The sequence below is a fragment of the Megascapheus bottae genome, chromosome 11 (assembly GCF_031878675.1).
Source record: "Megascapheus bottae isolate mThoBot1 chromosome 11, mThoBot2.hap1, whole genome shotgun sequence".
NCBI lineage: Eukaryota > Metazoa > Chordata > Mammalia > Rodentia > Geomyidae > Megascapheus > Megascapheus bottae.
In genome coordinates, this window is record NC_143519.1 from 44,631,929 (window position 1) to 44,659,007 (window position 27,079).

General features: G+C 36.5%; 1 protein-coding gene across 8 annotated transcripts in view; it reads right to left on the bottom strand.

The window, feature by feature from the left end:
• Cab39l (calcium binding protein 39 like) overlaps positions 1-27,079 on the bottom strand; it is a 101,318-nt gene that overhangs the window by 40,070 nt on the left and 34,169 nt on the right. For 6 of the 8 annotated variants that reach the window (XM_090342169.1, XM_090342167.1, XM_090342172.1 and 3 more), the window contains 2 exons: positions 15,731-15,870; positions 13,875-14,039 (listed from right to left, as the gene is read on the bottom strand). In XM_090342169.1, the coding sequence (XP_090198295.1) occupies positions 13,875-14,039; positions 15,731-15,832 (267 nt within the window). In that variant the 5' untranslated portion in view covers positions 15,833-15,870. Of the gene's footprint in view, positions 1-13,874; positions 14,040-15,730; positions 15,871-21,612; positions 21,973-27,079 lie in introns of those variants that run through there. The other 2 variants (XM_090342171.1, XM_090342173.1) reach the window with 2 other exon arrangements.

The window sequence follows — 27,079 nt, forward strand, 5'->3', positions numbered from 1 at the left end:
ATAAATGGATGAACTGTTATGGAATGTAAAACACATACAGAGAGATAGTGCCATCCTCTGTAAAATGAAAACTCATTTGTTTACTATTTTCATAAGTCCACAAGAATGGATGCTACTCCTTCCCAGCTTCTCTGACACTCTGTACTGAACTTGGGTTTATCTTATGACAAGTAAAGGTAAGAATGTCATTGCCTGTTCAGTCAGTATGGTCCTAGTTTTGACTTCCATGATTCTCAGATCTCAGCCTCCTTGTAGTTAAGATTATAGGTGTGAGATACAATGCCTGGCTTCTCACAGATTTTTCTAAAGATACTTTAGGGGGCTGGGAATGTGGCTTAGTGGTAGAGTACTTTTCTAGCATGCATGAAGATACTTTAGGGGCTAGAGATGTAGCTCAGGTACTAAGATGCTTGCCGGGCAAAAGTAAGGCTCTGGGGTTCAATCTCTAATATCATAAGAAAATCAAACTTAACTACAATAAACAACCCCCCACCAAACTCCAGAATCATTTTTTCTCAGAATATAAAAATCCTGAGGAAAAAAATGTTCACACTACATGATTTCATTTATATTATGTTAGGCTATACTTTTGTAAAGCATAGCTGTAAATGTAAATACAATTTTAATTTAAAGCAATCATCTGTGTTCTAAACTCCATCACATAATACTGTAGAATAAATATCAGCCCTCTTTGAAATGTTCTAAGAGTATGTTGTTCATACCTCCCAGTAAAATGCCACAGACATTTCCATACAGCATTCCAGTGAACACAACCTGATCCAACTTTTACACAGAGGAGAACATTTTTCTCATCCATCTGTAAATGTGTGCAGAGGCAAGGAAAGCCTCCTATGGCTAATGAAAACATGTTCTGCTACCAAGAACCACTTCCCCAAACAAAAGAAAAGATTAAAGTAAAACAGATACAAGATGAATAATAACCTCCCAATTATATATAATCTAAATATTTACTGATACAAAGTCTATTTCAAAACTCTCATATTTCTGCAACCCTCATATCTCAGAAGTAGCCAGAAAGAAAAGGGGGAAATGAGGGAGGAAACTGAAAGAAAAAGAAATCCTCAAAACATTTTGGATATAAAAAGGCAATATCCGTGGACCAGGTACGTAGCCTAGTGGTATAGTGCTCGCCTAGTATGCATGAAGTCCTGGGTTTGATTCCTTGGTACCACATATCCAGAAAAGGCCAGAAGTGGTGCTGTGACTCAAGTGGCAGGGCACCTGCCTTGATCAAAAAAGGTCCAAGGACAGTGCCCAGGCCCTGAGTTCAAGGCCTAGGACTGGCAAAAAAAAAAAAAGGTAATATTCAGAAATGACAAAAAAGTTTGATTCATACAAAGTAACAAATCAAATCTCAAGCCCTACTAGCTGGAAAATTAAAAAAAAACTAGCTCTAAACCATTAATGATCAAATTAATGAGTGAATGGCATAAGTGAGTACCAGAAATCAAATGGGAAAGAAAAATCAAGGGAAACAATCAGAAATAACTGCTGGGGCTGAGATGAAGTTTAGTGAATGCTAGCCTACCAACAGTGAGGCCCTGAGTTCAAACCACAGTACCTGTGTGTGTGTGTGTGTGTGTGTGTGTGTGTGTGTAGAAAAGCATGTAGAAGAATTTTGGGGAGTGGGAACTATTTAGTACATTACAGAAACACATACTTTATAAAGGGTAAATGGAACTGTTTGCAAACTATCTCTGCTAATGACTTGGATACAGTTTGTTCCTACCAAAACTCATAAGACCTAGTTCCCAAAGATGATGATGTTAGAGGGCAGACCTGAGGAAAAGTGAGTGGGTCATGAGGGCAGACCTGAGGAAAAGTGAGTGGGTCATGAGGGCATAGCCCTTAAATATGGATTGATGTTTTTCATAACTGGATTTGCTAATTCAGGAGTTAGGCTCTCCCTGTGCTTCTTTTCTGCTTTCAGCCATAGACTAATGCAAGTCTAGTGCCTCAGCAGATACCAAGCAAATGCAGCTTCTAGAATCATGAGTCAAATGAAGTCCTCTTATTAGTTAATTAATCAGTCTGAATTATTCTGTTATGCAGCAGAAAACAGATTAAGCTTGACTGTATTGAGAGATGCCTGTAGTGGCAATGAATCACGTCTGAGGTGTTTGTGAGGATATGTCCAGAGGACTGACAAGAGGACAAGCCTTGAAAATGGACAAAACCAATCAATGATAGGTAGACACTGATGGGATACAAGTGGAAGAAAAACCAGCCAGTGAGTGGAGCCCCATTCTTCAAGAGTGAATATGTGTATTCTGTTGTTTTCATCAGTGGATCCCAGACTCCAGTCTCTAACTTTCAATGTAGACTTATAGCAGAGGTCCTCCAAAAGGTTCCTAGACTTTCAGCCTCTCATGGGATAATGTCCCATTCAGCATGGTTGAACTACTCAGTCTTGGCTCACAAGCCAATCCAACATATTCTATCCCTGACCAATAAAACAAGGTAACTAATTCATCTTTTTTTTTTTTTTGCCAGTCCTGGGCTTGAGCTCAGGGCCTGAGCACTGTCCTTGGACTTTCTCAAGGCTAGAACTCTACCACTTCCGGCTTTTTCTATATATGTGGTACCAAGGAATCGAACCCGGGTCTAGGCATGCTAGGCAAGCACTTTAACTACTAGGCCAAATTCCCGGCCCTAATTCATCTTAAAAAAAAAAAAAAAAAGAATGGATACAGAAAATGTGGTGTATATGTGTGTATATATATATATATATATATACACACACACACACACACACAATGGAATTCTACATAGCCAACAGACAAGATAAAATAATGGCATTTGTAGGGAAGTAGATGAATCTAGAGCAAATCATGTTGAGTGGGACAAGTCAAGACCAAAGGAACAAAAGGCGCATGGTATCCTTAATATGTGGCTATTAGATCCAAACAGTACAAAAGCGAGGACTCAATATTTGCATACCCAATACTATAGACATGGTATTGAAAATATAAACATAACTACATAGACATAAAAACCTATGACTTCATAGACATAATGTTTTATTTCATAAATTAATATGATATACAAACCTGTAGCCTAATTTTGATTATGTTCTAAAAACTAAGTGCCAGTAATTGTATATAGATTCCCTTCATGAACACTTGTTTGTTAAACATGTCATTTGAAATATGATGTAAAAATCAATGTTAATAAATTCTTTAATAGAAAAATAAATTTAAAAAAAAGCACACTAGCCACTGAAATACAGAACTTCTCTATTCTTGTTGAAACTTCTGAGTGGAAAGAAGACTCAGAAATAAACGTTTGTACTGATTTAAAAAGTAGGAGCTAGATAAGCACAGCAGTCTGCATGGGTGATTGATGGTCACTGTATGGATCAGTAAACACTTGTGCCAAGTCAAAGCTTCAAATTAAAATGAATGATCATTAGGAAAGATTTTGAGAACCCAAGTACAACATAGGTCTCAATTAGCTGCTCCTAAAATTCTTACATGAAATTTAATTTCCATATTGATTTCCATCAGTGTGGATGGGAGGACTCCTACACCCCCATATTGTTTTCATTTGTTTGTCTTTTTTTTTTTAACAGCTAGCTTCTGTTTTGAGTATCTTTATTTCTAGGTTATATACCAGAGGTTCTGTTTCAGTTCTGAGTCCAGAATCCTTGCAGAACAACTGTACTCTTGCTTTTGATCGTATGTCTACTCATAGGCCAGTCAACTGTGTTTAACTCACCATAACCATCCTGATAAGGGAAAGAAATGTAGAAAGCAGAATGACTGTATAAACAAAATGGTTACTTTAGATGTGGTCTGAATAGTTTTTATCCTCATGGCATATCACAAGCCTTAAAAAGTATGATATGGAAAACTAAAATGGTCTTCTCTTAAATATGTTACAATTAACAGGTTTTATTAAAAACCTAACACCAAATATCATTTTAATAACATAAATTATGTAGTTGTTATAAATAAAGTATTACTTCATTAGTTTTTAAAAGGTGACAGGAGAAGTATAGCATAAACATAAAACATTTCCCCACTCGAAATTGTACACTGTTTTTCTAAACAACCTAACATAATCAATGAGCTATGTATATAACATTTCAAATGACAAAATGAATAATACAGTGAAAGCTTATATCTTAAGATTTTATAATTTTGGCCTCATTTTTACAGTAATAACACCAAAAGTGAAGGGCTACTTTAATTAGAGATGAAACAGCAAAAGGTTTTAGAGAACAAAAACATTTAAAACCTCAAGAGAACTATTAAATAGCTTAATGAGAAGCTACTCAGGCAGTGGTTATTTGGTCGATATATATATATTTTCCCCAACATATTGAAGACATAAGTTAAAGAAAGTTTCTAGGGTCTACTACTGTCATACCTGGGAGATATACTAAGGAAAGCATTCATATCTTCTGAGATTCTCAGGTCTGAAAATCTGGTTAATTTTAACATGTAATGGTTCTATCTTATTTCCTTGTAGACAGCTGACTCTATTACGGAAATAAATAAGCTGTAGAACGTCAAATTCCTGCTTATCACTATATCTTTCTTAGAATGTATAATGTCAGTGAGCAATAACTATAAATGTTGTTCTTGTCAATAAGTGCCGCTGGTTTGCTCTAACCTTTTTGTTCTTTTTATCTGTAGAAGCAGACTCATAACAGTTCCAACAGTTGTCCTCGTTCAGTTTGCATGGTTTCAATAGTTTGGGGATGGGGGAACATACAGTAATAGAGGGGTGAGAGTGATTGGAATATACTGTAAATATATAGGGAAATGAAACAATTAAATACATAACTAATGTGTAACTAATGTAAGCTAAAAAATCAAAAATAAGTTTCCTAGGATGCCATTTCTGAATTTTCTGAGTGATCATTTTCATTCTTGGTTAGAATAAACTAACCAGTGAGAATCTGTTCTAGACAGCAAGTAATCATTTAAAGCTGTTATCACAGAGTTTTCTACTTCGTTGAGCTGTTTTTAACACTCAACTGCAACAGTGAATTTTGTATCCACTGTAGTTTTACAAGGCACACATACTCTTTAAAGTGCAAGCATTGCCTCTTACATGTATTTTTTTTAATCCCTTGATCTCACATAGCTTCGTGTTTAGAAACATCAAAAGACCTGTCTTAAATAGTGGCCAAACTACAAAAGGCCCAGCTCTAGGTTTGATCCTGGACCCACAAAATCAGAAGCCATGCAGTTTCTGGTGTAAGTCTTTTTCATTTTTTCCCTAGCTTATAGTATGCTGACATGATTCTTATTTGTCAGCAAACTTAAAGTTTAAAGGATTAGATATAAATTTATGGCTAAGTAACGAGATTCATTTTAGACTCAAAGATCTGGTTTAACTAGCCATTATTCATTATAAAAGCAGGATCCTTCAGAACTGTCACCACCCCAGTAGGCCAGTCTCTTTTTTTTGTGCTGGTATTGGAGCTTGAACTTATTTAGGGCCTGTGTACTGTTCCTTAGCTTTTTGATGCAGGGCCAATGTTTTACCACTTGAGCCACTGCTCTATTTGCACGTTTAATTGGAGATAAGAGTCTCAAGGACTTTCTTTCCTGAGCTGGATTTGAATTGTGATCCTCAGATTTGTGCCTCATTAGTAGTTAGGATTATAGACCTGCACCACTGGCTCTTAGCTCAGATGGATTTGTCACACAGATTCCTAAGTTAGTTCCTACTGCCCAACCATCAGCTCCTAGAGACATTTAACCTCTACTAATGATCTTGTCTGTCAAACTAGTTATTTTCTCCACATGCTTATTTTCCCAAGTGTAGAAAAGTTGCTAGCCTCCTTTATTCAACATATACTAATAATACTATTAACACATAGTGCTCCTAAAAAAAGGCTGAAGGAGACCTACTAGAGTGCTTGCCTAGCATGCACAAAGCACCTAGGTTTGATTTCTCAGTACCACATACACAGAAAAAGCTGGATGTGGTGCTGTGGCTCAAGTGGTAGAATGCTAACCTTGAGAAAGCCCAAGGACAGTGCCCAAGCCCTGAGTTCAAGTCCAAGGCTGAAGGATAAAAGGTAAACATAGTTCATACAGAAACAGTTTCAAAATGAATTTTGGTGAAACTTGATTATCTTTCTTCTGAATCTCCTTTCTTGTATCATTTCCCTCCTCCAAACCTTTCTCTAATCTCTCTTCTACTTCCTACTTCATCAGTCTTCCTCAGAGAAGACATTTCTCACATTCCTGTTACTTACTCTGCAAAGGAAATCTAAGCCATTTTCTTTCAGTCTTTTCCTTCCAGACACTGTCTGGAGAGTCTGAAAAAAAAAAAAAACCCAGCAAGGTATCCTCTAAACAAAACCTTTTTTCCCCTTCTGTAAGGAATGTTTGCTCTACCCTCCAAAGTTATCTGGCAAGAGCTGCAGCCCATCCCCTAAAATAATAACTTTTCTTCCTAGTCATGAAAGCATATCAAAACTGTAGTCATATGACTGTTATACTCTTCAAAGAAGCACAATAAAGTTATTCAGTTAATAAGTGATAATAATTGTTGAGCGTAGTCTAAATATCCTTCTAAACAATATGCAAATTTATTAAGAAAAAATGGACCATTGATGTGTCTTAAGTTACTTTATTTGGGCCCAATTTCTTATCCTATGCTTCATTCTCATTCCTACATTCAGCCGACCTACACTACCAGCCAACTTGCATGCAACCAGTATGGGAAACACAACCCTAGTAATCAAGGTACAGACAAAAGGGGCTTCTTAGTACTAATTAAGAATCTTCATATGGCTGGGAGTTTGGCCTAGTGGTAGAGTGCTTGCCTAGCATGCAAGAAGACCCAGATTTGATTCCTCAGTACCACATTCATGAGAAAACGCTGGAAATGATGCTATGGCCCAAGTGGTAGAGATCTAGCCTAGAGAAAGCCCTAGGACAGAGCTCAGGCCCTGAGTTCAAGCCCTAGGACTGGCAAAAAAAATGATCATAAAGCAAACCTGTGCAGATTCAGAAACACTGAAATTACTCCCTGCATTCTCTCAGACCATAATGGTTAAAATCGGAACTGAACAATTATCACCACCAAGGAAAACCCTATAACTCATGGAGACTGAACAATACATCATTAAGTCACCAGTGGGTCATTGAGGAGATCAGAACAGAAATTCAACAGTTTATAGAATTTAACACAAAATACCAGCTCCTTTGGGACATAGCCACAGCAGTACTTAGAGGAAAATTTATAGCTCTGAGTACCTACATTAACAAATTGAAAAAAATCTCAAGCCCTCAATTTAACAGTGCACCTTATGCTCTTTAAAAAAAAAAAAGAGCAACAAACCAATCCCAATTCCAGTAGAAGGAAACAAATTATTAAAATAAAAACAGAATTAAATGAATGATAGTCCAAAAAAAACATAGAAAGAATCAACAAAGCAAGGAGTTGGTTCTTTAAAAAATTAACAAAATCGACAGACCATTAGCAAATCTTACCAAAAAAAAAAAGAAGGGAGCACACCCAAATAAACAAAATCATGGATGAGAATGGAAATATCATGACAGAAATCCAGATCTAAGATCCAGGGCATCATAAGGGAGTATTTTTCAAACCTTTATGCCAACAAATTAGAGATTCTAGAAGAGATGGATAATATTGGCTAGAAAGCCAATATTCATATACCAAAACTGAACCAAGAAGACCTAAACCAACTAAACAGACCTATTTCAAGCACTGAAATAGATATAGCAATAAGAGACCTCCCATCTAAGAAAAACCCGAGACCTGATACATTCACAGTTGAATTCTATAAGGTCCTTAAAGCAGAGCTGACACCAATACTCTTCAAACTCTTCAATGAAATTGAAAGTGAAGGCTCTTTACCAAATTCATTCTATGAAGCCACCATAATTCTCATCCTAAACCAGGCAGGGACTCATCAAAGATAGAGAACTATAGACCCACTTCTTTGATGAGTGTTGATTCAAAACTTCTCAACAAAATACTGGCCAATCGTCTTCAACTCATCAAAGAAAAATTATACACTATGATCAAACAGGGTTCAATATATGCAAGTCAACTAATATAATTCATCATATCAACAGGATCAAGGACAAGAATCATGATTGTCTCAATTGATGCAGAAAAGGTATTTGACAAGATCCAACACCCCTTTATGCTAAAAGCTCTGGAGAAACTAGGAATCCATGGAACATTCCTCAGTATAATAAAGGCAGTGTATGACAAACATACAGCTAACATTATACTTAATGGCAAAAAGCGAAAGCCATTTCCTCTAAAATCAGGAACAAGACAAGGATGCCCACTCTCTCCACTCTTCTTTAATATAGTAGTAGAATTCCTAGCCAGAGCAATAAGGCAAGAAGCAAGCATAAAGTTGATCTAAACAGGGAGAGAGGAAGTGAACCTTTTCCTCTTTGCAAATGACATAATTTAAAGAACCCTATAAACTCCACACTCAAGTTGCTTGAGAGGGTTCAAAACTTTGGCAAAGTAGCAGGGTATAAAATTAACCCTCAAATATCAATTGCTTTTCTGAATGTCAACGAGGAGCGAGGCAGAAATTAGGAAAGCAATTTCTTTTGCAGTAGCCTCAAAGGAAATGAAGTACTTAGGAATTAACGTAACTAAGAATGTAAAGGATCTTTATAATAAAAACTTTAAAAACCTGAAAAGGGAAATTAAAGCAGAACTGAAGAAGTAGAAAAACCTCCCATGCTCCTGGATTGGAAGAACTAACATCATCAAAATGACAATCCTGCCAAGGGCTATCTACAAATTCAATGCAATTACCCATCAATATCCCAATGTCATTCTTTAAGTAAATAGAAGAAGCAATCCACAATTTCATATGGAATAATAAAAGACCCTGTAGAGCAAAAAATAATCCTTAGCAGAATGAACAGCTCAGGAGGAATTTCAATACCAAACTTTAGACTCTATTACAGAGCCATAGTAACAAAAACAGCATGATATTGGCACAGGAACAGGCCTGACGACCAATGGAATAGAACTGAAGACCCAGAAATAAACCTGCAGACCTATGGCCACCAAATCTTTGCTAAGGGAGCCAAAAAAATAGAATGGAAGAGAGACAGCCTCTTCAACAAGAGATGCTGGCAGAATTGGTGAAGCACCTGCAGAAAACTAAACTTGGATCCTTCTATGTTACCCTGTACCAGGATTAATTCCAAATGGAGCAAAGATCTCGAGGTAAAAGCAGATACCCTGAAAAATGTTCTTTTTTTTTTTTTTTTTGCCAGCTCAGGGCCTGAGCGCTGTCCTTGGACTTTCTCAAGGCTAGAGCTCTACCACTTGAGTCCCTGCACCACTTTCAGCTTTTTTCTATTTATGTGGTAGCAAGGAATCGAACCAGGGTCTTCATGCATGCTAGGAAAGCACTCTACTACTAGGCCAAACTCCTGGCCCTCCTGAAAACTTTACAAGAACGAATAGGAGATACACTAGGTCTCCTTGGCACAGGTTGAAACTTTTTTAATAAAGATCCAGAAACATAACAAATTAAAGAAAGTTTGGACAAATGGGACTAAATTAAACTGCAGAGCTTCTGTATGGCAAAGGACATAGCTAGCAAGTTAAATAGAAATCCCACAGAGAAGGAAAAGATCTTCACTAGCCATACCACAGACAAAGGCCTCATATCTAAAATACATCTACTGCTAAAAAAATTTAACCTCTCCAAAACAAATCTTCAAAGAAATAACCATCCCATTAAAAGATGGGCCAAAGACTTAAAGAGTCTTCTCTGAAGAAGAAATAAAAATAGCCTATAGACACATGAAGAAATGCTCAACATCTCTGGCCATACAAGAAAGGAAAATCAAAACAACTCTGAGATTCCACCTCACTCCAGTTAGAATGGCCATGATCCAGAAATCTAATAACAACAGATGCTGACAGGAATGTGGCCAGGAGGGATTGCTATTACACTTTTGGTGGGAGTGTAAACTCAGTTAACCACTCTGGAAAGCAGTATGGCAGCTCCTCAAAAATCTAAACATAGAGCTCCCCTATGACCCAGCAATTCCACACCTTGGCTTTTACCCAGTGGTCCAAAAACAAGGAAATACTAAAGCCACTAGCACAATGAAGTTCATTGCAGCACTATTTACCACAGCCAAGATATGGAACCAACCCAGATGCCTCCCAGTAAATGACTGGATCAAAAAAAAGTGGTACTTATACACAATGGAATTTTATGCTGCCATCAAAAAGAATGACATTGCCTCATTTGAAAGGAAATGGAAAGACTTGGAAAAAAATATTAAGTGAAGTAAGCCAGACCCAAAGGAACATAGGCTCAGTGTTTTCCCTCATTTGTAATAATTAGTACACAACATAGGACTCTCCTAGCAGAGGATTACAATAGCTCAAATCTAGGTACAAAAGGTCATATAGGATGAGACTAAATGAAATGAACTCTAGGATATGGTAATAAGAGCTTTATCTTGTGTGATTGTTGTTCTTAATATACTATGTTATTTCTCTTCTCTTTTGTTGCCATTTGGTTAATCTCACATGGTTACAGTATCTGGTATATTGTATATACATTTATTTGAAATAGGAAAGGTAAAGGGGGAAAACAAGATGATTGGGAGGGGGTAGAGGGAGGAAAATGGGGACAAAAACATGAGAAGGGCTATCAATGTGTGAGAAGTAATGCGTCGACCACCTGGCAAATGTAACTGTAACCCGAATACATATTATCCCCCAAAATAAAAAATATAAAAAATTTAAAAAAGAATCAAGAAATTGGGATGGTGATAATCTCTGTGTCTAGAATCAAATTTGAAGAAAAATTGTATTAAACTGTCATTAGCTTATATGGATGCTTTGGTCGTGTGTGTGTGTGTGTGTCTATGTGTCTGTGTGTGTATGAAGGAGGCGGGGAGAGATAGGGGCTTGAACTCAGGACCTCATGCTCATCCTTGGCTTTTTTTTGTTTAAGGATGGTGCTCTACCACTTGAGCCACAACTCCATTTCCAGATACTTTGGTCTCAAGGAAAGTGGCTCCCAGTAGGCTGAACACCTTTGTCTCATTGCTTCCTTGGTCATATTCCTTCTACTATCCAATTGTAAACTTGGTTAATCTCATAAAATAATAAAGGAATCAATGTTGGCAATAGTCTACTATTTGGTTCTTCTTAGGAGAATTTGCAAACAATAGAAAACCTATAAAAATAGAATCATAACCCAGGATAGGGGCAATTTTTCTTATTTGTGAACCACTGCCAACTAAATCTAAAGCAAGCATTAAAAATACAGGGTGTGATCCGGGAGTTTGGCCTACTGGTAGAGTGCTTGCCTAGCATCCACGAAGACCCGAGTTCAACTCCTCAGGACCACATACATAGCAAAAATCTGGAAGTGGTGCTGAGGCTCAAGTGGTAGAACTTTAGCCTTGAGAAAGTCCAAGGACAGCGCTCAGGCCCTGAGCTCAAGCCCAGGACTGTCCAAAAAAAAATACAGGGTGTAAGCTGGGTGCCAGTAGTTCATGCTTGTAATATTAGTTCCTAGGATGCTGAGAATTGAGGATCTCACATCAAAGGCAGTGCAGGCAGGAAAGTCCATGAGATTCCTCTCTCCAGTTAACCAGCAAAAACCTGGAAGTGCCATATGGCTCAGGCCATAAGCCAAATTGCTAAGGGATTGTATTTAGGCCCAAGTTCAAGCCCTAACACACACACACACACACACACACACACACACACACACACACACACACACACACACACACACACACACATATATACACACAAAACCCAGTGTTGTAACCAAACAATCCTACGTATATTATTTAGCTCAGGAAAGAGAAAATGAATATATATATATGATATAATACAACATATATTTGTACCCTTTTTATTTAGTAAAAGTAAAGAAAAGCTGTGAATTCATATTATAGATGAGAAAACTTCGGCTTGAATAGGTCAAGTTACACCTATCAAATAGCAGAAGCCAGATTCCCATCAATAGTTCCAGTACCAACTATTTTCCCACTGACACAACTCCTACAAATGTCCATAATACCTAATTTTAAACTAAAGAAAAGAAGCATGAAGTATATAAATGCTTATAATAAGAGTACACTTTAATTCCTCATATAGCCAATTTGTAAAAAAGATGGGAGGGACCCACACAGTGGTGTGGAGACAATGAGTTAAAAAACTAAGCAAGAGGAAAAAGGTACAGAAATAGTCAGAATAAGGGAGGGAAAGACAGCCCAGTATACATGAAGTGAAGTATGAGCCCTTCGGGTTCTCCTAGATTTATCTTCCAGCCACAAAACCAGACTGTGCATCCCCTGATGGTCTCATCTGAATTTCTCCTATATCCCCACAGCCATATCTCCTCCCCTATCTAATCTGCCAGACTACTAGACTAGTATTTCCACAGATCTCCAGAGTCCTAACCTTATCACAACCTAATCACTGTAATCACAGTAATTAGTTTCCCTTCCACTTTCTCAGAGAATAAAACTAAAAGCAATTAACTTCAGAAATCTGCCTATCTCATCTGTCTCTGAGACTCTGTGGAGGCTCAAACACTTACCTGAGAAAACCAAATGTATTATGGTAGAAACAAACCAACAATGAGAAACAGATGTCTATCATCTACACAGTGTGTACCTCAATTTGCCTATGGATATATTTTTAACTGCAATATCATTGTTAAAAGGAAGATAAGTAATAAAATGCCTATACACAGCATACTTATATTTCTATGTTTTTGTTTTATTTAATAAACTGTGTAGATAAACTTGGTTCAGTTGCTGCCAAAATGAGGTAAATATTCTGTATCATATTTAACAAACTTCTCAAACCATAGGTATAATTTTTTTTAATCCATCTTGGGGATTGAACTCAACCTGGGTGCTGTCCCTGAGCTCTTCAGCTCAAGGTACCACCCTACCCCTAGAGCTACACCACCACTTCCAGTTTTCTAGTGGTTAATTGGAGATAAGAGTCTCACAGACTTTAGTGCCTGGGCTAGGATTACAGGTGTAAGCCACCTTGCCTGGTGAATATTTTAATAAAAATAACTAGCTTACTAGATACAGAATTTGAATTACAGCAGCTAAGTACTTAATGTGTTGAAACTTTAGGTTCTTCATCTATAAAGGGGGGGACAATAAGGTTATTTAAAACCTTATGTAGCCAGGCATCACTGGCTCCTGCCTGTCTGTAATCCTTGCCACTGAGTAGGTTGACATCTGAGGCTTGAGGTTCAAAGCCAGCCTGGCATGAAAATCCATGAGACTCTTATGTCTAAATAAGCCACCAGAAAACTGAAAGTGGTGTTGCGTCTCAAGTGGTAGAGCGTGAGCCTTGAGCTGAAGAGCTCAGGGACAGTGCCCAGGCCCAGAGTTCAAACCCTACAACTGATGCTAAAACAAACAAATAGCAACAATAAAACAAAGATGAAAGAGATTGCAAATGTAATGTCTTTTAAATTTAATGTATGACTAGCAATCCTTTTCTTTTTTTTTTTCTTCTTCTTTTTTTTGTGGGTCATAGGGCTTGAACTTGGCTTGGGTGCTGTCCTAGAGCTCTACAGCTCAAGGCTAGCATCCTACACCTGGGCCTGCGTTGTCCCTGAGCACTACAGCTAAAGGCTACTGCTCCACCCTTGAGCCAAGCCCCACTTCCCATTTTCTAGCGGGTTAACTGGAGATAAGAATCTCAGGTCCATTTGTGCCTGGGCTGGCTTTGAACCTTGATCCTCATATCTTAGCCTCCTGAGTGGCTGGATTACAGGCAAGAGCCACAGTTCATGGCTAACAATCATTTTTTTTAAGCTGATAGTATATATACTGAAACTGAAAAGCTGAACAGTTGTCTTTCACCTCAAAGTCTATGAGCTGCAGGTCAGCTATTAGTGTCACCAGCAGCCCACTGTTGTAGAGTTCTTGTGCCAGTTGAGCCACTGCCTCTGTTGGGGGCTCCTTGTCATTTGTACCACACAGAATTTCCTTCATTGCTTGCAGGGCTTTTGACACTTCTTCTGAAGCCTAGTGATCAAAAATATGCTAACAGTTAAAAAAAAAACATCAATTTCTGGCCATAAACATTCAGCAAAATATACATATCTTAGGCCCCATTTGTAATCAAAGACTATTTCATGGCTATAAACAGATTATTAGTGAGCACTAGATTTTTATTTAGGAAAATGTTACTAAAATTTATGTAAATAGATCTTTAGTACTTCTTCTTAGGCAGCATACATGAAGTAATTTTTCCTTAAGCCATTATTTATAGTCTAATTTTGCTAATAACTAAGTAGTAGTAAACAATATATAGAAACTTTACTCTTAAAAATTAAACATACTCTGTTTTGAAGATTTATCCACTTACTAGTCATTATTTATAGTATTCTGTTAAGTTTTTCAACAAATCCCTATTCTCCTGATGCTTTACTAGTCAGGTATAAATTGACAAGTGGCAAAAACTTGTAAGTTTTGTCAGTTTATCCCTAAAAGGTAACTGACTTTTTGCACTTATTAAAGTTAAAATAACTCAATTACATTTAATGACTAATAAATCCACAGAGGCAGAAAGCTTAATATGTGTGAAGTCCTAGAGGGGGGAATGTGAGAACAACACTCTACCACTTGAGTCATGCTTCTGGTCTAGTTATAGTGTAAGGTATATCCATAGAAGGTACTTTAAATATACATACAGAGATGAGAATTATGAAGCAAACCTCTTTGTGACCATCTCTCAGAACATTTTCACTACATCCTAAGATGTAAACACTTTCGTGTATTTTGTGACTGCTATAGTTTGGATCTTAAAGGTCCCTCAAAGGCCGTATGTTCCATAAAGGCTTAGTCCTCAGCGTTGGTGCTTCTACAAAGTGGTAGAAACTTGGGAGGTTTCTTCTAGTTATTGGGGTGGGGAGTAACCTTGAAGAGGACTATGAGTTCTCTATCTTTCTAGTCTGAGCCATGATATAAATGACTTTGCTATTCCATGTGGTCCTGTCATAATGTACTATCCTTGCCAGAGGCCCAAAAGCTATGAGGGTTATTTAAGTTTCTATTCTGGACCAATGTTTGGCTCAATATTATTAACAAAAAAACTTAAAATTAAAATAAGGTATTTTCCATCCCATATAGAATTTAAATTAGATCATATACTAGAACAGAAGATTATTATGAACTCATGGGCATTTGATTTGTATTATAGGTATACTGAATTATACCACAGCCTAGTTATTTGGAGAAAAACTAGATATATCTGCCAATTTTTAAGCAAAACTTTTTCCTCTTTCATGTCAATGTAACATAGTACACTAGTATAACCCCTGAGATCTTTAAATTCCACACTGATGTGGCACAGGCCAGATGCTCAATAGTGAACCAAGAGTTCAACATAGCAGAATGAACAATTATCAGAGAGACCCTATGTGCCTATCACAGCCTTGTTTGGATCCTCTATTAGGCTTTTAAATGCCCCCCCCCTTTTTTTTTGCCAATCCGGAGGCTTAAGCTCAGGGCCTGAGCATTGTCCTTGGGTTTTTTTCTCAAGGCTAGAACCCTACCCTTTGAGCTATAGCACCACTTCTGTCTTTTCCTAGGTTTGTGGTACCTAAGACTCAAACCCAGGTCTTTGTGCATGCTAGGCAAGCATTCTTACTACTAGGCCAAACTCCTGACCCCAACTAAATGTTTTTCAACAGTGTTTTTGTCTTTGTTCATACCTTTTCTGTCTTTTTTTCTTGTTTTTCCAAAATGGCCATGTTGTCTTTCAGAATTTTCACAATTTCTGCTGGATTTTTGTGTGATTTACTAAACAAAGGCATTTTTCACGTATAAAAATCTCTTCTTCCAATATGGAATGCTAAAAAAAAACAAGCCAAGAAAAAATCATAACTTCAATTCTTATTGTACTTAAATTTAAAATAACATTAGTTCAATAATTTGAAAATCAGAGATCAAATGATAATGAATTTTAAGTTTCAATGCCAAAGTTAATGGGCTCCATTTAAGTATGTATCACAAAATACTCATGGTAATTATAAAACTGCAGTATAAGATTAATTTGAATCAATCATTTACTCTTCAAGTATTCAGTTGTCTATAATCATGAATGAAAAAATCTCTTGTATCCTCAATACTATAGTGAAGGGTGAGGAGAATGGAGAAAATAAGTATTTTAGTTATTAGAAAGATTACACAGCAGAGAAAGTTAAATCATTGGTACTGCTTTAATAAAGTATGATGGGAAAAAATCTAGCTAGTAAAAATATGTACATTTATTAGTAAAACATATCTCATATATTATAGAAATATGATATAACAAACTCAAGCATTCAGTAATGAAGTTTTAGTATATATTTAAGCAGATCTAGAATAACATCAAACATATTTCGTAACTTTCCTCTATCTTTTATATCCTGAATAGAGACAACTATCTAATGCTGATAGTTGGTCTTAATGTACTATGCGAAGTTCTTTCTTTTCTCTTTTTTTCCACTTACGGTTAATCTCATGTGATTACTGTATCACTAGATATACAAGTATACCAGTTACCTGATATATTGTATATATGTTTGTTCATTTGAAATAGGGAAGGGAAGGGGAAAACCAAAATGATTGGGAGGGAGTAAGGTAAGGGAAAGGGGGACAAAAACATGAGAAAGGTATCAAGGTTCGAGAAGTAATGTAATATACCCATTACCTGATGAATGGAAATATAACTCCTCTATACATTATCCTAAAAATAAAATACAGTAACAACAACAGAAAAGAGCTGGGAGTGTGGCTGAGTGGTAAAGTGGTTGCCTAGCATGCATGAACCCTGGGTTCAATTCCTCTGTACCACATATACAGAAAAAGATAGAAGTGGTGCTGTGGCTCAAGTGGTAGAGTGCTAGCCTTAAGAAAGCCCAAGGACAACAAAACAAGATGAGGGGTGGGGGTGGGGGGGAGGGAAATGGGGATCAAGACATGTGAAAGGGTATTTATGTATGTGAATTAATGCACCTCCTATCTGGCAAATATCATGTAATCCTTCTATTAATTACAATAAAAACATATGAAAAAAATTTTTAAAAAATTAAAAAAAAAAAAGAAAGCCCAAGGACAGTGCCCATGCCCTGAATTCAAGCCCCAGGACTGGAAAAAAAAAATCTTCAGGATTAGCTGGCATTTCCTGATTTATTATGTCTCAACTTGTTGCTTGTTGGTAGATTTTTTTCATTGGATAAATAATCGGAGAAAGCACAATCACCTTGCTTAGTACTAAGAATAGAAAGCCAAGCGTGGTGGCTTATGCCTGTAATCCTAGCTACTCAAGAGGATGAAATCTTAGGATCAAGGTTCAAAGCCAGCCCAGACACATGAAATGACCTGATACTCTTATCTCCAATTAACCACTAGAAAACTGGAAGTGGTGCTGTAGCTTTAGGGGTAGGGTGGTACCTTGAGCTGAAGAGCTCAGGACCAAGTTCAAGCCCCATGACTCACCAAAAAAAAAAAAAAAAAAAAAAAGAATTATGGAGGAAAAGAAAAATGAAAAACAGTCTCTACTCTCTGGCTCTTATTATTAAGTGGAAAAGATAAACATTGTAGTAGCAACAGTTAACAGACAATACTATATAGTACTTCTTAATATAGAATCCTTTATGGAATTATTTTAAATGTGGCATTTATTATAATAATTACAAAATAAAATTCATTGACTCATGCTTGATGCTTCATCAGATCATTATTTTTCAATTTCAGAACCCACACGTTAATGGAAATAAAAACATACTCTCAAATCATTATAGCTCTAGCCCCTAAAGCCCAGCAATTTAAGGCAGAACTTTCTTGCCTGCCCTTATCTCTTGACAGCAGCTAGCACCACTGCACTCCCACAAAGAATACTTCTCTTATTCCTACAAATTTAGGGTCCTACTCTTATTCTTCAGGCACTGCATGTATATCCAGTGCACACTGTTACATTTGAGAAGTGGGCCAACTGCGCTCAGAATCATGTGCTTCATAAACACTGGATACCAAAGCACAGGCTAGTGGTATGATTCAGTGGCAAATATCTGTCACATATATATGAGGCCCTAGGTTTAGCCCCAAGAACCAAAAAAAAAAAAAAAAAAAAAAACTAGTCTGTTGGTGGAGAGAGTAGATTCAGAAGTTATCACTGCTACTTGGGTGTCATTTTTTTTTCTATTTGTAAAATGAAGTATTCTTAAAGATAGAGCATCAGATTTTAAAATGAGATAGTCTATCTACTGTGAGCTCTGGGTTATTCATCACAGTCCTATATCTGTAATAGATAGTCCATCTACTGTGAGCTCTTGGTTGTTCATCACACTCTCTAACACCTAGTATCTATCATTGCCAGAGATAAAATGCTTAATATGGAGACAAAATGTATGGAGGATGCTGGAAAATGATGATGGGGGTGGGAGAAAGAGATGGCAGTTTATGTCAGAGTTTTAAGAACATACTGTGCTTGTATTTCGGCAAAAGCAGATATGCCATCAGATCAGCAGAATGACAATGATGAATGTTAAAAGACTGATACTGGCCCTTCTGCACTTTTCCACTTTCAAGAGTAAATGGAGAGAATAAACAAATTACATATTCTATGGAGACACATGCCCTGCTAATGGGTGGGCAGGAAGGTCCTGAGACTCTCATTTAAAAAAATTATATAAAAACAACATATACACAAAATGTATAACATGTCTGCCCCAAATGTGGCATAGCAATCCCAAATCTACAGACAGCAAAAATAATACTTCAGAAAATGGGTTGAAGGCCATTGCAGGATAAAGAGTCTACATTTATGCATTCCAAAAATATTTACTATGGATGGAAATGTAGCTCAGTGATAAGATGCTTTGCCCAGCAGATATGAAGCCCTCGGTTGGTTCCTCAGCATGAAAAACAAAAAAAGAACTATAGGGCATTTGTGCCAGGCAATGAAGTAGGAAGTACAAAACAAATGAGCCTCAAAGAACTCACCAACATACTACACTTTGGCCCTTCCCAGGCCAGAAAAGACAAACAGAAAAATAGAAACAAAACAAACCCTACTAAGATGATAGCGAGAGGATAGTGTTAAATGTACATTATGATAGCTATATAGGTATTTTATAGCAGCATGAAGAAGAAAATGACAATGGGGAGAGCAGAATGAGCCAGCATAGCAGAAGAGATATGGAGCAGATGCACACCAATAAAAAGATATAATAGCTTAAACAGAAAAAAAAAGATTGAAACTTGATCATGTAAAGGATTTTTCTAGTCAAGATTAAAGATTAACTGCAGAATCTATTATGTGTTCTGGCTTCAAAAAGAAACAAAATATTCCTCTGTCAAGCACATTCTAACAAAAATGACCTTCAACAACAGAAACACCAGAAACAAAGACCAAATTCTCTTTGGCCTTTATAAAACTAAATGCCATAAGATAATGGGGAAATCTAGACTATAACATCATAATTAAGTCTCTAGAAAACATATCATTTATGTGCATATAGACTATGCCTATTTTGTTAAAAATTTAACAAAAATGAGATAGAATCAAGTGCACAAAGAGGTTAATAAAATTAATGCTGGAAATTCAGTAATAGTTTTGAAAGGAAGTCTTCACAGTGTTGGCAGGACATGTTGGAGGGTGAGAATCTACAATTATAATTCATTCACATGGGAATAAAAATAAACATGAAATGCACTAAAGTAGTTAAAGAGGAAACCTCCCAAAAATGTCTAAGAAAAGGATAGAAATAAATGTTAGAAGTACAAATAACAGAATCGGAGAGATAGAAAAGAAGAAAATCTCTGGAGCTATATGATTCCTTCCTGTTTCTTCTGGTGACACATGTTTCCCCTACTTTCCACCCCACTCCACAGAAGTGGGGAACATGAACCAGACATGACCATTGTTCCACTGTTTTGGTTATGCCCATGGCTCCCAAATGGATTGTGATCCAATAAAATAAAAATTTAAAAGATGAAAGGTGCGAGCAGCGAAGCTCACACCTGTAATCCTAGCTAGACAGGAAGCTGAGATCTGAGGATTGCAGTTCAAAGCCAGCCCAAGCACTGAAAAAAAGTCTGTGAGACTCTTATCTCCATTTAACCACCAGAAAACAGGATATGGCACTGTGGCTCAAGGGTTAGGGTGGTGGCCTTGAGCTTAAGAGCTCAGGGACAGCGCCCAGGCCTAGAGTTCCAAGGAACACAACTGACAAAACAGAACAAACATACAAACAAAAAACTGTGGCACATATACATAATGGAATGCTATTGCTATTCAGTATTAAAGAGGGAGAAAATACTGTTGTTTGTGAAGGGTATTATGCTAAGTGAAATAAGCCAGGTGAGCTCATGTAAGTAGAACGCAGGATGATGTTACCAGAAGCTGGACAGCTGAGAGGAGAAGGAAAGAGGAAAGAGGAGCTGCTGATGGAAGAGTGTTAGGTTTCAGATAGACAGGAGGAATAGGTTTTGAGATGTACTGTCTAGCAGAGCAACTACAGTCAACAGCAATGTATTCTATATTTTAAAATGAGTTATATCAAATGTCTTATCATAGTGAATGATAGACAATGAGGGGACAAATATGTTAAATGATACAGTCATCGTAAATTGTATACTTATTCAAAAGAGCACATTGTGCTGCATAAACGTACACAATTAGGATGGATTGATAAAAATAGTATTTAAATTCTTCAATAGAAGAATTCTGTGATATTTTAAGCTAAATAATTTAAATTCAGTTACTTCTTTCAAATACTTCACCAAATAAAATATTAAATGTAGAATAACTGAAGTAAAATGGTTAAATAACTTAAAATATTTTAAAAAGAAATACAGAAAAATGTACAACTTAAAAAGAATGAAACTGACACAAGTAACCTCCAAAGCTGCCTGTGGTAAAACATGCTAATGAATGCCTATTTTACAATTTTATTTTACCTAATTCTCCGGCAGTTGTTTTTAATTTTTAGTATTACAAACACTATTGTAATACAGTCTTTTGTCAACTTGCATATTTGTATGTGAGTTCCTTCATAGTGATTTCAACATTTTTGTTCTATGTAGAAAGTTTAAATATTATTGTAATTTACTCTTAAAATTCCTTATTTGCGGGTGGGGAGTTTGGCCTAGTGGTAGAGTGCTTGCCTAGCATGCATGAAGACCCGGGTTCAATTCCTCAGTACCACATACATAGAAAAAAGCCGAGGGTGGTGCTGAGGCTCAAGTGGTAGAGCTTTAGCCTTGAAAAAGTCCAAGGACAGGGTTCATGCCCTGAGCTCAAGTCCAGGACTAGCAAAAACAAAAGCAAAAACAAAAACTAAAAAAAAAACTCCTTGTTTGTTTCAATTCCAATAATTTTTAATGTGTATTAGTTAACTTAAAGTTTCAAATTCTTGCTCAGTTCTTTAGTTCATAGGTAGTGCTCTAGTACTTGAAAAATTGGAAATAAGAGTCTTCAGGGTGTTCCTGCCTAAGAAATTTTTTTTTTTTTTGGAGGGTCATGGGGCTTGATCTTTGCCTGGGCGCTGTCCCTGAGCTCTCTTCAGCTTAAGGCTCCCACCCTTCCTTTGAGCCAAGCCCCACTTACCATTTTCTAGAGATTAAGTGGAGATAAGAGTCTCAGGTCCTTCCTATGGCTGCCAATTCTTTGATAAGGGAGCCAAAAAAATAGAATGGAAGAAAGACAGCCTCTTCAACAAGAGGTGCTGGCAGAATTAGTGAAGCACCTGCAGAAAACTAAAGTTCGACCTTCTATGTCCCCCTGCACCAGGATTAATTTAAAATGGATCAAAGACCTTAAGGTAAAGGCAGATATACCCTGAAAACTTTACAAGAAAGAATAGGAGATACACTAGGTCTCCTTGGCACAGGTTGAAACTTTCTTAATAAAGATCCAGAAACACAACAAATTAAAGAAAGTTTGGACAAATGGGACTAAATTAAACTGCAGAGCTTCTGTATGGCAAAGGACATAGCTACTAACAAGTTAAATAGAAAGCCCACAGAGTAGGAAAAGATCTTCACTAGCCATACCACAGACAAAGGCCTCATATCTAAAATACATCTACAGCTAAAAAAATTGAATCTCTCCAAAACAAATCTTCAAAGAAATAACCATCCCATTAAAAGATGGGCCAAAGACTTAGAGTCTTCTCTGAAGAAGAAATAAAAATAGCCTATAGACACATGAAGAAATGCTCAACATCTCTGGCCATACAAGAAAGGAAAATCAAAACAACTCTGAGATTCCACCTCACTACAGTTAGAATGGCCTCTGAGATTCCACCTCACTCCAGTTAGAATGGCCATGATCCAGAAATCTAATAACAACAGATGCTGACAGGAATGTGGCCAGGAGGGATTGCTACTACACTTTTGGTGGGAGTGTAAACTCAGTTAACCACTCTGGAAAGCAGTATGGTAACTCCTCAGAAGACTAAACATAGAGCTCCCCTATGACCCAGCAATTCCACACCTTGGCATTTACCCAGTGGTCCAGAAACAAGGAAATACTAAAGCCACTAGCACAACAAAGTTCATTGCAGCACTATTTACCACAGCCAAGATATGGAACCAACCCAGATACCCCCAGTATGATTGGATCAAGAAGATGTGGTACTTATATACAATGGAATTTTATACTGCCATCAGAAAGAATGGCATTGCCTCATTTGAAAGGAAATGGAAAGACATGGGAAAAAAATATTAAGTGAAGTAAGCCAGACCCAAAGGAACATAGGCTCAGTGGTTTCCCTCATTTGTAATAATTAGTACAAACCTAAGACTCTCCTAGCAGAGCTTTGCAATAGCTCAAAACCTAGATACATAAGGCCATATAGGATGAGGCTAAATGAAAGGATCTCCAGGATAAGGAAGCAAGAGCTTTATCTTGTGTGATTGTTGTTCTTGCTTCCTTATACTATATTATTTCTCTTCTCTTTTGTTGCCCTTTGGTTAATCTCATATGGTTACAGTACCTGACTTTGTTACCTGGCATATTGAATATATATTTTTTTGTTTGAAATAGGAAAGGGAAAGGGGGAAAACAAGATGATTGGGAGGGGGTAGGGGAGGAAATGGGGACAAAAACATGAGAAGGATTATCAATGTGTAAGAAGTAATGCATCTACTAACTAGTGAATACAACTGGAACCTCTCTATACATTACAATAAAAAAAGAAAAGAAAGAAAAATATCCCAGGTCCTTTTGTCCCCTGGCTGGCTTTGAATCTTGATCTTCAGATCTCAGCCTTCTAAGTAGCTAGGATTACAGGTGTGAGCCACCCGGCCCCACTGCCTAAGATTTTGTCTCGAAAATAATCACATTAAAAGAGTTAGAGGTGTGGCTCACACTGCAAATCACTTGACTAGCAAGCATGAAGCCCTGAGTTCAAACACTAATATAATAAAAATATAATAAAATCAATACTAAAAGAATACTAATAAAATCAAAAATAATATTTTTATAGCTACACACCATCAAATATTCAGAATAAAATTTCTTTTTTTCCATATTCAGAATAAAATTGCTTATTCGTTTATTTTTATGGTTTTTCTTTTTGTGCTTAGATTGTACCAAGACCTTGAGTATGCTAATCATGTACTTTAACACTAAACTAATACCCAACCCAATAATAAATTTTTCGGGGGAAGACTGCCTAAGAAGGAATGAAATCAAAAGTGTAAATGAAAAGTGCTGTAAGTTACATGAAAACTAAGAGGTAAATGAAACAAAATAGCTAGGTATAAATGTTAGAATAAATGAGTTTCAAATTCTTGCATGAAAAATAATTTGTGTAATTTTAGAAGTGATGAAAGAAATCTTAAAAAAAAAAACCCTGCAAGAACTTTCTGCAGTATTGTGATTGAGATGTCTAATTTAGTGCTTAGCATAAAAATGCAGAAAACATGTTTTAGATGCACCAAAAAAAATCTCAAAAAGAAACTAATGACAAGTTAAAAGTTAGTATGTCACATGCAAAATTTCAAATTCTACAGATAAAATAATAAATATGACAGGCAAATTCTGAGATTACAGAGAAATTCTTTGATCTGAATACTAGAGAGGCCTAAGTAACATCACTAGAGAAATGCTCAGTGGGTGTGACTACACAGGCCCAGCATTTGAGAAGTTGAGGCAGGAGAATAGCAAGTTCTGGTTAGTCTGTGTTACACAGTAAGAATATGTCTCAAAGTAAATAAATTAAAAGATCTCTTTAGGAAGAACAAGAAAATAATTCAAGAAATAATAGCTCATTGGAAACCACACAGAAAGAAATAGAGTTAACAAACACATACTATATGTTTAACTGTTATCATTTTTCAAAAACATAATTTGATTGCTGTAGTGTACAGAGGGGATACCCTTTCATAAGTCAAGCAATAAGTACATTTCTCTTTCTGGACAGTGTCACCCATTCTTTTGCTTTCCCCTGCTGTAGCTGCAAACAAGTTGCATAGCTCATTTTTCATATAGGATCCACCACAGACTTATATTATGGGCAATGAAAACAAAACCCTCTTGATACTAATAAAAGTGTGAAAAAATAAATCAATAAAACAGCAAATGTTTTGTTGCTGTTTTGACAAAACTGAAATACCAGGTCTTTCATTTCTTACTGGTAAGAATATAAATTGGACAATAATTTAGCCAGTTCTAGAATGTGGAAATGTTTATAACTTCTAACTTAAGAATAAATACACTTTAGACAGTCTGTCCTAAGAAAATTAAATAAGGCTTTTGTTTTTATCCCAGTTTTATATAATAACAACTTATATAAATTTATGTGGAAAATGTTTACTGTAATATTTATTATAACAGTGAAAAATAGAGAAGAGCCTAAATGTCTCTAAGAGGTTAATGAAAAAACTATGATATTCACTTCTTGTACTGTTAGTATATGTTACAAGTTTACTTAGCTTTTGAGAAAAAAATTATAAGCTAGTACAGCTATGAAATTTAAGTGTGCCACACAGATAAAAGTACAGGCATCTTCTTACCGGCACTCCAGTACTGAGGTTTGAACTCTGGGCTTCATGATATATGCTGGGCCTGCTTGCTCACTCTACTAGCCCTCTCCGATTTGAGCTACTCTCCAGCCTGGATTTTTGCTGTTTATTACTGGCTTCAAACCAATATCCTCTAAATCTCATTTTCCTGAAGCTAAGATGACAGGTGTGAGCCTCTGGTGCATAGCTAGTGCTGCTGCTGCTGCTGCTGCTTCATTTTCCTCTTCCTCCTCCTCTTCTTCTTTTTTCTTTTTGTCAATGATACTTGAAGTTACAATAAGACTTACAACTGTTTTTGACATTTGATGAAATACTTTAGAATAGCTATGAAAATGTGTCCACAGTATATGCAACAGAATAGAAATTTAATGTCAGAAGTAGTATCCCATAGAAGCCATAATTATGCAGAACAAACAAAAATGCCTAAAACACACAATGCCTATGCAGAGAAAGAAAATTTAAGTTAATAGTGATCACTTCTGGATTGCACAGTCAGTTTGTTGATAGTTTTCTTCATTAAAATGTTCTGTTTCTTCATAACTGTTTAATTGACTATGCAAATGATTTGATAATGGAAACCTTTTCTCTCATATGTTATTTTAAATGAACAAACAACTATATTTTCTTAAAGTTCAAACTGTGGACTATCTGATCATCATGCCTTCTCACAGCATTAGGCAAATATGATTTCTTTGGCTATGAAGTTTCATGAAGAGTAGTACTTGGCTCAGATTCATTTACTCTGCTCCCAGGGAACTCAGACTCTGTTGATTTTGTAGTAGAATCTAGCAGCATTTCTTTTCTTATATATAATAAAATATTTCATGTTCTTCATGTGTGTGAACATCATTCAAGATGGGCTCAGTCAGTCAAGCAGGCAAGTGAAATGGAGATGAATGCTTGGAAAGGTGATACCTAGGTATTAAATACCCTTGTTATCCTACTTAAAATACTTCAAACGGGAATAAATGTCTGTCTATTGGTGACTGAGTAGTTCTAAGCATTTATGTTTAATGTTCCACTGTGCTGTACAAAAATAGTTCTCACTTCAAAGATTTCCCTAGGAAATTTAAAGGAATGGGAAATTTCTTTATGAAGTCACAAGATACATTCCTTTGGATATACCATAAAAAGTACCAATAAGTCAAACTACTCTGATACTGTAAGAAAATTAACTCAAAAGAATTTTTTTCCTTCATATATATATTTTTTTATAATCAACAACGAGACAGGAACGTTTCCCAAATTCTGTCGTATACCTTCTCAATTTAAAATAAAAGCACATGCCCCTTTTCTCACACCAATAAATGAAAACAAACCTATTAATGCACATAATTTAGCTGGGTGCTTGTGGCTCACACCTATAATGCTAGCTCCTTGGGAGGCTGAGATCTGAGAATCCTGGTTCAGAGCCTTGGAAATTCCAGTAGACTATCCCCCAAAAGCCAGAAGTGGAGCTTGTGGCTCAAGTAGTGTAGTACACTAGCATTGAGCAAAAGAAGCTCATGGAGAGTACCCACACGCTGAAATCAAGTCCCAGGACCAACACCAACAACAAAACAAAACAAAAAACAACAAAAGTCCACCTTAAGTAGTACCGTATTTACTATATCCAAGAAATCCCTTAACTCAAATCATAATAGTAATTGCTTTCCCAGAAATAATAAATCACATAGTATATCACTATATATGTTATGAGACCAAATCTATTACAGAACAGTTATATATGCCAAAGTGTGGGAAACCAACATCTTTCAGAATTTCTTTTCTTTGGGTGGTTCTAAGGATTGAACTCAATGTTTCCTACATGCTAGGCTAATGCTCCACCACTTAATCCACGCCTCCAGCTACCTTTTGCATTGGCTAATTTCAAAGTAGGATCCTGTTTTATGCCTAGGATGATCTGGTATATGAGTCTCCTTCTTTTGCTTCCCTGTATTGCTAAGTTTGACAGGCATGTACCACTGTGCCTAGTCATTAGTTGAGACAGAAATATCTAGAACTTTTATGCCTGATCAGGCCTCAAATTGTAATCTCTGCCTCCA